Source organism: Tursiops truncatus, chromosome X, assembly GCF_011762595.2.
Source record: "Tursiops truncatus isolate mTurTru1 chromosome X, mTurTru1.mat.Y, whole genome shotgun sequence".
In the NCBI taxonomy this organism is placed as follows: domain Eukaryota; kingdom Metazoa; phylum Chordata; class Mammalia; order Artiodactyla; family Delphinidae; genus Tursiops; species Tursiops truncatus.
This window is the reverse complement of record NC_047055.1, coordinates 79763757-79775918: the sequence shown is the minus strand read 5'-3', so window position 1 is coordinate 79775918 and position 12162 is coordinate 79763757. Positions and strand designations below refer to the sequence as shown.

At 45.1% G+C, this 12162-nt stretch overlaps 1 protein-coding gene across 1 annotated transcript; it reads right to left on the bottom strand.

The window, feature by feature from the left end:
* Positions 1–1906: 1906 nt before the first annotated feature.
* On the bottom strand, positions 1907–10337 carry PIN4 (peptidylprolyl cis/trans isomerase, NIMA-interacting 4). The gene is made up of 4 exons (XM_004316971.4): positions 10192–10337; positions 7849–7922; positions 2474–2593; positions 1907–2082 (listed from the first exon to the last, which is right to left on the bottom strand). Exons 1-4 carry the CDS (start codon positions 10232–10234, stop codon positions 1924–1926), a joined length of 396 nt encoding a protein of 131 aa, XP_004317019.1. The 5' UTR covers positions 10235–10337; the 3' UTR covers positions 1907–1923.
* Between the last annotated feature and the right edge of the window lie 1825 nt (positions 10338–12162).

Genomic DNA, 12162 nt, shown 5'->3' with positions numbered 1-12162 from the left:
TAAGGGGTGAAATGGATTGTTAACCGTGTGTTACCTAGTGAAAAGCCACTATAATAATTGACCTTTTTTTTTTTTAGCGCTTTAGTTTTTCATTATTTATTTATTTTGGCTGCACTGGATCTGTGTTGCTGTGCACAGGCTCTCTCTAGTTGCGGCGAGCAGTGGCTTCTCTTGTTGCAGAGCACGGGCTCTAGGCATGCGGGCTTCAGTAGTTGTGTGCACGGGCTTAGTTGCTCTGAAGCATGTGGCATCTTCCTGGACCAGGGCTGGAACCCATGTCCCCTGCATTGGCAGGCAGATTCTTAACCACTGCGCCACCAGGGAAGCCCCTAGGTTATTTATTGATAGTACAAAATTTTGCTCTTACCGAAAGAAATTATTACAGTCGCCCCTCAGTATCCAAGGGGGATTGCTTCCAGGACTCCCTGTGGATACCAAACTCCACAGATGCTCAAGTCCCTTATATAAAATGGTGTAGTATTTACATATAACCTACACACATTCTCACATGTACTTTAAAATCATCTGTAGATTACTTATAATACCTAATACAACATAAATATAAATTGCGAATAGTTTGTAGATACAGTATAAGTGTTATGTGAATAGTTAGGCCTGTGCATGGCAAACTCAAGTTTTGCTTTTTGGAAGTTTCTGGAATTTTTAAATTAATTTTTGGCTGCGTTGGGTCTTCGTTGCTGCCCGTGGGCTTTCTTTAGTTGCAGCAAGTGGGGGCTACTCTTCGTTGCGGTGCATGGGCTTCTCATTGTGGTGGCTTCTCTTGTTGCGGAGCACGGGCTCTAGGAGCATGGGCTTCAGTAGTTGTGGCTCACGGGCTGTAGAGCACAGGCTCAGTAGTTGTGGTGCACGAGCTTAGTTGCTCCGCGGCATGTGGGGTCCTCCCGGACCAGGGCTCGAACCCGTGTCCCCTGCATTGGCAGGCGGATTCTTAACCACAGCGCCACCAGGGAAGTCCAGCCCTGGAATTTTTAAAAAAATATTTTTGATCTGCAGTTGGTTGAATCTGTGAATGCAGAACTGTGGATACAGACGACTAATATTTTAGGGAGGGTGATATGATTGAATACATGTCATTATTGAAAAAAATCCCGGTGATAACACTGTATGATTCAGCAATTCATAGTCTGCATCTAACTAACTCCAGCTCACTGTTTCCCTACATGGACTGAATGGCTGTGGCGCACGGGCTTATTAGTTGCTCCGCAGCATGTGGGATCTTCCTGGACCAGGGCTCAAACCTGTGTCCCCTGCATTGGCAGGTGGATTCTTAACCACTGCACCACCACGGAAGCCCCTAGAGATGGTTTCTAAATTAACTTATGGGATATACTGAGAATCAGATAAAGCAGTTCTCAGAGGGAAGGGACTAACAGGTTAAAAGGAGTCTGCTTGACTTATCTTTTTTTTTTTATAAACGTCAAGTTTTTTTTTTGGTAGGAGTTTATTAATTAATTTTTTTTGGCTGTGTTGTGTCTTCATTTCTGTGCGAGGGCTTTCTCTAGTTGTGGCAAGCAGGGGCCACTCTTCATTGCGGTGCGCGGGCCTCTCACTATTGCAGCCTCTCTTGTTGCAGAGCACAGCCTCCAGATGCGCAGGCTCAGTAGTTGTGGCTCACAGGCCTAGTTGCTCCGCGGCATGTGGGATCCTCCCAGACCAGGGCTTGAACCCGTGTCCCCTGCATTAGCAGACAGATTCTCAACCACTGCGCCACCAGGGAAGCCCCTGCTTGACTTATCTAAAAGAACCACTGACTGAATACCTACTGCTGTGCACACCAACATTTACCCACCTGATTCTGCACCCACAAACCCATGATGACAGAGTTCATAAAATACGAGGATTATTCAACACCTTTTAAATAAATAAACAACGTATAAAACACATGTAGTCTTTCATACAATTTTATTTTCTCCCTTCAATCATTATAATATGATACCCGAATTTTGTCTTAACTGGAGGATCTGTAAACACAGGCTTATCCGGCACACTTATAGGCAAGGCGAATGCTGCTTCTTGAAATGGTCCCACCATGGACCCTCTGGTCATCCAACCCAAGTCGCCCTGAAAAACCCAAAAGATTTGTGATGTCAAGTGGCCCTGAAGAGGGCACAGTTCTACTGTAGCTTGAGAATTTCCCAACACAAATGCTAAGGTTCCTAGCTTTATTCATCTGGGTTGGAGAGAAGTAGGCTCGACAAGGAGAAACAGGGCTGAACCCTGGGCTGAACATACAAACACTCACAATGTTGCTGGGTGTCTGTTAGTTGTGCAAGTTTGGTTATGCCTAGGTTTAGACAAAGGTGACCCGTATTCAACTGTTCACAAGTTGGACATTTCTGCTTTTTTAAGATCTTTAAACTAAGATACGGCTAAAATTAATGGCGAAACAGAAATAATCCCTACTGCTGTGTGTCCTCCATGGGGACCGTGTTAAATGATGAGTGCACCATACCCCTTGCCTGGCTTTATCTTCACTATATTGTGTGGCCACTTCATTGAATTTCATTCCAGACTTTAACTTTTCCATGGCTTCCAAGATTTTTCCATGTTTTTCACACAGAATGTGTCTGACCTACAAGGAAAAAATATGTTCACGTAATACATGGAGACCCAAATGATTCCTTTCCTCACAGTACAGCAGTCATGTCAGGACTACCCCCCACTAGTGAAAAAAACATTCGCTTATGGCAACGGAAAATCCTGGAAGTCTGCCCAGTTGGGCGATGGCCACAAACCCATTTCCCATATCAAGACAATATTTCAGAACCCAGATTTAGATGGAAAATGGGCACCTGGCTGTGGGAAGCTCCCAGCCTTTACCATGTACCTCAATGGTAACAGGAGGAGGAAACATGATAATGCTTGAGAGCTTAGGTCGAGTCAAATCCCCACTCTCCTGTATGATCTTAGGCATTTTTTTTTTAGGCTGTACCTCACAGCATGCAGGATCTTAGTTCCCCAGCCAGGGATTAACCACTGAACCACCAGAGAAGTCCCTTAGGCATGTTTTTAAACCTCTAAATGTTTCCCCATTTGTGCACTGAGATAACAGTACCTGTATGTTCTCATAGGGTTGTGAAGATTGAGGTGATGCAGCTAGCACTCAATAAAGGTTAGCTATTATTTCATCAGAGTGGGGATGATATGAAAAAAACCCACCAGGAAATACTTTTCACCAAAAGAGGCCCAATGTATAAAGCCTCCCCACAATTTAACACTTTGAAAACGAATCATATGTTGAAGATTAAGAATACTCAACCCGGGGACTTCCCTGGTGGTGCAATGGTTAAGAATCCGCCTGCCAATGCAGGGGACACTGGTTTGATCCCTGGTCAGGGAACTAAGATCCCGCATGCCGTGGGGTAACTAAGCCTGTGTACCACAACTACTGAGATTGCCCGCCTCAAGAAGAGCCCGTGTGCTGCAAAAACTACAGAGCGCACGCGCTCTGGAACCCCTGCACCACAACTACAGAGCCCACGCAACCTGGAGCTTGCTCGCCACAACTAGAGAAGAGAAAAACCGCACGCCACAACTAGAGAGAAGCCCGCGAGCTGCAACGAAAGATCCCGCGTGTCGCAACTAAGCCCCAACACAGCCAAAAATAAAATAAATAACAAATAACTCTTTTTAAAAAAGAATACTCAACCCTAGAGAAGTATTCAAATGTAACCTATGTTTACATAAAGCCATGTTTTAAAAAAATCACTATATCCTTAAAAATGATTTTGTCAAGATATCTGTTTTGTAGGATTTCCCATTTCTCTGTTCTATTCAAATAGAATCCGTTATTCATTTCTTACTGTCGTGTACTAGGGTGGGGGCTAAACGTGTCTCCCTGTAGAGACAGACAAACCATGGCTGTCCTCAGGATTCAATTACTGAAACTGGGGGTGAGAGGATCCCTGACTGGAAGAGCGACACAGGAGATAGACACAGCAAAGGAAAGAATGTATCAAAAAGTAGGGCTCAGGGAGGCAAACTTCTATAGAATGTGTCCAGCACTGTCCACGGGAGACAGGGACAAACAGTCTGGACACTAGAGCGATACATGTTGGGGGACGAGGATGGCTTCTCAGACCTCATCTTGGCCTGGCTAAAACACCTTCTCAACTGCCTCCGTCTTTCCGCTTCTACACTCACAAAGCAACCTTCTGGTTCAATGATTGGGAAAGTGCACACAGCATTCATGATCATAGAAAGGGGATCCCATCCACCACTTTATAAATGAATAAACAAGTATTCTGCTTTAGACAGTTTGATGGGTTAGACATAATGAGTCTGTAGTACCTGTGGAGTTTGCAAGTGTGACCGACCAACTGGCAACTGTATGAGACTCGTGTCTTAGGAGAGACCAAGTTCCAGAGAATGTGGGAGTGATGAGCATGGAAGTAGCAGCTGACGCTATGGGAGGTGACGGATCACCCTGGGAGGCTACACAGAATGAGAAGAGGAGGAAAGCAGACTCAAGACATCCGTGGAGAATATCAATGTATAAGCAATAAGCAAAGAAAGAAGCTCAACAAGCATGATAAAAACGAAGGGCCAGACAGGTAGAGAGAAAGGTGTGTTAAAAGAAACCAAGGCAAGAGAAAGTTTCAAGGAGGAAATGGTCAACAGGGTTAAATGCTTCAGAGTGATCAGGTTAGAAGTACAATCAATTTAGCAATGATTGACTGAGGACCTTAGCAAAAGCTGTTTCAGAAGAGTAGTAAGTGCAGAAGCCAGGCTTCAGCAACTGACTGAGGAAGTAACAGGAAGCAGGCCGGTAATGTGGGTGGGGTTTCCCCAACTAACTGAGTTAGAAAAGAAGGAGAAAGGGCTCTAGTCAAAGGGAAAGGGTCACAGTCACAGATATATTTTAAAGGTCCCTGGCTATATTTTCAGAATGAAGGGAAAGATGCAGTAAAGAGGGAAAGGTTGAAGACAGAGCAAAGAAAGAGGGTGGAGATAAATGAAGGAGCAAGGCTAGGCATTCAGAGCACTGCTGGAAAAATCAGTTAGCCTTAAAGGAAGAGAGGTAAGAGAGATGAGGGAGGTGTGGGTGAAGATAACTTTGTTGGAAGGGGGCTGGGAAGCCATGAGTTCGTGACTAAAGTTCTAGTTTCCATTTTCTTGTGACAATTATGACAATATTTCAGTTATCGAGTACTTAATACTCGCTAGGCACTGTGCTAAGCGCTTTACATGTGTGATCTCATGAAATCCTCACACCAACCCCACGAGACTGGATCAGTGTTTCTCAACTCTGGCAAATGTCAGAATCACACCAAGAGCTTCTAAAAAATACATCAAGGTCCAGTCCCCACACGCCAGAGATTCTGAGGCAGCTGGTCTGGGGTGGGTCCCTAGGCACTGAGACTTTTAGAAGCTCTTCAGGTGAATCTGATGTACACAGGGGTTGAGAACCCTGGATGAAGTTGTCTGCTGACTGACTGGAGGAGGGTGGTGGATGGCTTGAGGCAAGTGGCAAAGGATCGCTGTGCAGTACTGAGGGCCCAGCTCAGGTTAGAGACCAGGAATCAGTGGCCCCAACCCCTGAGGCTGTGTGACTCTCCAGTGGGGCCCAGCAGTTCTGGGTCTGAGTGTAAAGAAAGTAGATAATTGGATTGATCCTGAGCTGTAGTCTGGCAGGTGGATGCAGTGGATGACCCAAAGAAAAAGGAGGTGGGGCTCCTTGATCCTGTGGTCAAACCCTTCCATCTAATTTCCAGCCTACAAGACATACAGGACTTGGAGAACAGACATGAGGCCTTAGAGAAGGTGAGGCGAACAGGGCAGGCTTGAGGGCCTGCCTGGAAGTCTGTGTGTGGAGAGGAACAGGACAGGATTGGGGGAGGTGGGAAGTGAGGGGAAGGAAGGAAGTTGTGGTCGGCAGGTGGGTTTCAGAATCTGGGCAGCTCTAGTGACACAGGGCAGGGGTGGGTTCAGGAGTGGGGTCTGAAGCAGAATAGCAGGATGTGGAAGGAGCCTAGATCCTAAAAGGCTGGAGGGTTTGGGGTCCCTCCCCTGCTGGGGCCTTCACAAACACTGACAACCCAGCTGTACTCTAGCAGGTGAACAGTTCAACACACTATGGCACTTCCATTCCACGGAACACTACTCAGTAATACAAAGGAACAGACTATGGATACACACAACCGGAATGAAATCTCCAGAGAACTATGCTGAGCGGAAAAAAATCCAATCCCGAAAGGTTACACACTGTATCATTTCACTCATATGGAAATCATAAAATTACAGAAATGAAGAAGAGATTAGTCACTGCTCTGGGGTCAAGGAGGGGGCAGGGGTAGGGGTGGGAGGGAAGTGGGCATCACTATAAAAGGGCAACAGGAGGAATCCCTGGGGTGATGGAAATGTTCTGGATCTTGACTGTAGCAATGACAATCTCCTGGTTGTGCTAATGTACTAGGGTTTTGTTAAGATGTTACCATTGGGGAAACGGTAAAAAGTACATTTACATGTATAAAAGGTACATCTACCTTACAACTGAATAAGAGTCTAAAATTATCTCAAAAGAAAAAGCTTAACAAAAGAGTTTAATCCTAATTGACTTTCCTAGCTAATTACATGCCACTCCTTTCCATATACCTCAGGTATAGCCACACTGAACTTATTTTTTTCCAGAAAGGACAAGATGCCTCTTTAAAGCCATATGCAGTGGAGCAGTCTCTTAGGTTAGGTGCTTGTGAAAGTCAGCACATAACAGTCAAAATTACCCTACAACAACACTTATGAAGATGGTGTACTTGAAACCAACACGTCAGCCCTCAGTAAGCCCAACACAGCCTGTCTCCCCAACCTGTGTTGTAACAATGACCGCTTCTTCAGCTGGACCCCAGGACGAAGTAGCTGGCTTGCATTCAGGCACCATGTTTTATGAAAATTATCTTTGGATACCAGAATCCCACTTTACATGGTTGGATATTCATACATGAATGGAGGTCGACTATGGAAAATCAAATTCATGTCTCCCATCTCTCTCTCTGGGTTCACTGAGTAGAAAAGTGGGCAGAATGGCCCACACTCTTTACATTTGCTCTCCTTTTCTTTGGCTGCATGTGTATGGGTGCATTTATATGATACAACTCCACTACAGCTCTTCTCATATAGCAATGAAATTTCTTTACCTAACTGCTCCCGACTAGACTGTGATAACAGGGACCATCTCTTATCTGCTTTTTTTTTAAATACCCAGAATTTAATACACTGCTTAGCACAGGGCAGATGTCACTAAATCTTTAATGAATGAATGAATCAAAGTATGGAACCCCATAAACTGACTGAAACGTGGTAACTGCCTTGTTACGTAGCACTAAGCGGTATAATTCTGTTTGCAGATTATATTTTCCCAGGGCAGACACCCCTCTGGCACTAGGTCAAGTACTTCAAGTAATTATCTGCAACCATTTCCCCTCATTTTCATGGTCAGGGCTCTGGCTTGTAGCTCACCAGCAGGGGAGCTATCTAATGAGACCCGTGCCTTTGCCTGTTCATCTCAGTTCTTCGTTTTGTCAAATATTATTTCGTCCTGAGAAATAATTCATTCACTTACTTGGGAAGACCTAACAACACATTTTAAGGAAAAATACTAGAGTATGAAGAAATTCTGGATGTCTGAGAAAACATTTGAGAAAATATTTAAAAGGAATTACTTTTCATAAATGAAAGTGATCTATTATTTTCCACTTTTGTGCTATCGTACATCAGTATTAGGTTAGCCTTAGAATGAGTTAAGCATACTGTCTTTTCCTTTTATGTGAACCAAAATAACAAATGTATATTATTTATATTTAACATGAAAAAAAGGAACAAGTAACTCACCTTTACTGCATTGCCACCACCTTTGGGACCCTGCACCTTCTTGTCAGAACTATCACTCCCAGAGGCTGCTTTTCCTTTAGAGAAGAGATGACAGGTACTCATTTAAACTGCACCTTCACCGTGTTATGTACAGAAAAGTTTAACACAATAGGAGTTGATACTTCCATCATAGCACCAAGCTTCAAAAGGGAACTCTGTAGACACTTTACTACATCAAGCTAAATTAACCTGTGACTCACCTCTTAAAACAGGGAATTTGTGCCCTACATAAACCCTTCAAGGAAAATGGATACACAAGTGAGTGTGCTAATAGTTGAATGGGAGCGCCAAAAGCCTGGCCCAGATTCTCTGGACCCAATATGAAATCCTGCCTTCTAAGGGCAAACCCCTGAGCTCTTGTGAGATTTCTAATAAGCACTGCAACTATGTATCTGAATACTCACAATTCCAGTAAGTAAAATCTCCAAGAATATATTTTAAATAAAGATCAAATTTCCCACCACCCGTATTTGGCTAAAGAACACATTGATGTCCAAACTCCTGGAGTCGACTACATTGCCTATTGATACCTTCCTAAGAAAAGATATCGATATTCAGATTAAGAACCACTGGCAGCATTCTACATTTTACTACTGTGTCATTTTGCTACTATGCCAACTTCTGTATTGATGGCAGCATACTTACTGTTAGAGGCTGATATTCCTAAGAACTATTGTTGGATTAAGTGTTCAGTTCAATAAACATTTCCTAAATAACTAAGTTCCAGGCACTGGGGATACAAAGATGAACAAGCCATGGTACCTTCCTTCAGGGAGCTCATATACTACTGGGGAAGATGGTTATGTAAAGTTATGTAAAATAGATCTTTTCAGGAGAATGAGCTATGCTCTATATAGACAGGGGGCTGTGGAAGCACAAAGGGACATTTTAGCCAGTCAGGGAAGCTTTCCTGGATGAGTAGGAGCTGACCAGGCAAAGAAAGGACAGAGGTGAGGAGACATTCCAGGGTGAGGGAACAGTGTAGTATGTGCAGGTAACTATGGGTGAAGCCAAATCTGAGGTGGGAGTGCTGTGAGATGAGCCCAGGGGAGGTGGTTGAGCATTAGGGCATGAGGGCCTGTAGGCCCCATTAAGGAACTTGGAATTTATCCTAGAAGTAATAGGGAGCCATTGAAAAATTTTATTCAGGAGACTCCATCTTACTTGTCTTAGGATCTCCAAAGCCTAGCACACAACAGTTGTTCAATAAATGCTCAACCAAACTGAAAATCCAAAATGCTGACCACCAAATGCCTAAGAAAATGTTACTGCCAAAGGAGTTTTATTACACCAAACTCTTCAAGGGGGTTGCTGTATATTCACTCTAGAACAATGATACCTTCCAATTATTCCATCCTCTCCCCCACTGGATGCTGTCATCTTCTGACTGCCACCTCACTCCCTGATTGACTGACAACTCTGGCAACTTCAGGCTTCCTTTCCACCCTCACCACTGCCATCATCTTGGATGACCTCACCATCTATGCAGAGGAATCATCCAACAGTCTAATCTCACAGTTCTGGACCTCCTTCCCAAATGCCCATGCCTTTTACTCCAGGCCACCTGTTGCCAGGGAAACACGATGGAACTGTGCCACTCAGAACTAGTAGTTCAGTCTCTGGCTACAACTCTGTTCTTCCAACTTTCTCATGCCTCATTCCCACAACACGGGCTCTTTAATTTCACAGAACCGCCCCCCCCCATTCAGTCCCTTTATCCTGCTATGTCCCCCTAGACTATCAGACTTCTCATTCCCTTCCCAGTCTGGATCCCATGCTTGATCATCTGAACTGCGTCCCCACTGGCACCCTTAATTCCCTTGTGCTGCTTTCCTTCTATTATCATTGTCCAACAAAACCTCAACCTTGGCTCAAGTCTACACCTAGCTCTTTTCAGTCCTGTATTGTGCCACTTATATGGTACTAGGTAAATCATGACTAAGCAGATCGTGTCCTCTACAAATTCATGGCCTTCAATCTTAGGCTCTCAGCCCTGAGGGAAATCCTTTTGTAAGTGTTTCATCCCCTTTCCCATCACCCCAACGGCTATTCCAAACCTTTACCACTCTCAAGACTCCTACCCAGTCCCTGCCCCGCAGTCTTAAAAACTACATCCCCATGCTTTTTAATCAAAACCTTCCAGAGAAGTCCACACTGACTGTCTCCAACTTATCACTTCCTGGTCAGTCTTCTAGTAACTGGCCACCCGCTGCCTCCACCCCGGACCCCGAGGACCGCCGGTCTGCTCCCTCCCCCACGCTCCTCACCCAACCCCATTCTCCTTGGTTGCTCTGGCTGCTCTACCTTTCCCTCGTTTCCCAGATACGCTTTTTCCTTTTGGAGGCATCTCCGAAATTCGCCGTCGAGCTCTCAACTGCTTCGGTTACCGCACAAAGCCCCTTCAGGCCCCACCGGTATGTCCTAAACATATGCCTGAAAGTAACATCGCAATTGGCCATCCTTACTGTGGCTCCGGAAGCAGGCATATCTTGGGACAGGCCCGGTCCTTTGGCTCTAGGGCCAATGGGGGCTGAAGAGTCTGACCAATAAGGAGCTTGGGCCGGGTAGAGGGGCGGAGTCAAAGGTTGGGGCCGGGGCGGGAAACCCAGCCTCTGCGCTTTTTGAACTTCTTCTACATGCCCTTATTTGCCCCCAGTCTCCCGCTTCCCTACCCACCTCCTCGATGCGTGCGTAGTGAAAGCCGCGGACCACTGCAGTCTCTCCGCGCCGGCTGTAGCCAATCCCACGGGGCCTCCAGACAAAGGCAAAGCAGGAAGAGCAGTGGCGGCCGCCTCTCCCTCCTGCGCCCTCCTACACACGGGCCTACACTCCCTTACGGGTTTTCGTTTTTAAAGTTTATTTTGCAGCCTGTAGTTGACTAGGTTCAAAAGGTACTTTTTTTTTTAACATCTTTATTGGAGTATATTTGCTTTACAATGGCGTGTTAGTTTCTGCTGTATAACAAAGTGAATCAGCTATACGTGTACATATATCCCCAAATAACTAGTGTAAAGCTCTCGGTAGAGACACGAGAAATGGCTTTAAGGAAGGTTACAGACCAAGCTATAGAATATGATTTTTTTTTAAGAAAAGGCATCTCGTGTACTATATAATATTTGCTTATAGAGGACAGGAAGACTATCCAGCAAAACGTGACCAGTGGTGCCAGTGCAGTGTATGTTTCTGCACAGTTTCCAAAATTTCTGTACTGGTACAGCGTAATATAGTTAAAAGCATGGATTCTGGACCACCTGGCTTCAAATCGCTGCTCCACCATTTGGTTACTAGCTCTGTGACCTTGAGGAAGTTAGCTCACCTCTCTTTGGCTCAGTTTCATCATCTGTAGAATGGAATTGATGATAATAATACCTTCTAATAGGGTGTGAAGAGAATTAAACAAGTTCATATTTGTAAAGCACATAAAACAACAACTAGCTTGTGGAGCGTTAGCATAAGGTGAATGAGTTTTGAATTTATGCCCTCAAACGTTTTACCCTTATCCACAACCCCTCTCCTCCCAATATAAGGTCAGGGCTTTTCCTCTACTCCATGAGATAGCTGTCCTAGCTTGCCCCTGCCAGCCAGAATGTATAGGTCCTCCGTCTCAGAGTTTAGTTTTTGGATACAGTCTTGTGGGACTTGGCATGCTTCATGCCCAGACTGGGAGATCAAGTATTTCTGAGACTGTGCCACCTCCAACTCATACATTACAAGCAGCCCCCTCATGTTGTACTGCTGTCATTTCTGAACACGTTACAGCTTAGGCACTCCTTGTTTTGGATTGGGAGTGATCAACTGTGGGGAACACATCCAGCGCTGAGGAGATCATTGCTCCCCCACTTCTGAGGTGGATCCCACCTGTGTATTGACTTTCAAAGTTCAGCTGGGAGATGGGGCGGGTTGACAATGACAGTATGGCCTCATGTTCATCAGTTCATCCACAGCCAGGAGGCCGAGGGGGCACCTTTACTTCTGGTTTTTCTTAGGGGACAGCCTTTCCTGCAACCACTGGCTATGGCAGTCTTGGAGTGGGAATGAAGCAAAGTTCAGACCCCAATGAAGAGCCAGCATTAAATGGCTGACGTACCTGGCAAATGCTTGGTGCCTGGAACGTTGTGAGAGTTCTGTGCATTCCAGCAGATAACAACAACAACAGTAATAAACAAGCCTGTGTAAGTGGCTGAATGTGCCCAAAGCAGTGCCTAAAGACCAGTAGTTCAAAGGAGAAAACGATGGGCATAGGTCCAAGGGTTTCGAGGTCAAAAGCACTTTAAG

What these genes read in the sequence shown, in the direction of transcription:
- PIN4 (XM_004316971.4), bottom strand. Translation starts at nt 10,234, where the DNA reads ATGCCTCCAAAAGGAAAAAGCGTATCTGGGAAACGAGGGAAAG. An exon ending in ATCTGGGAAACGAGGGAAAG is followed by an intron (nt 7,923 to 10,191) that starts GTAGAGCAGCCA and finishes TCTTCTCTAAAG; the next exon opens with GAAAAGCAGCCTCTGGGAGT. An exon ending in AAGATAAAGCCAGGCAAGGG is followed by an intron (nt 2,083 to 2,473) that starts GTATGGTGCACT and finishes TGGGTTTTTCAG; the next exon opens with GGCGACTTGGGTTGGATGAC.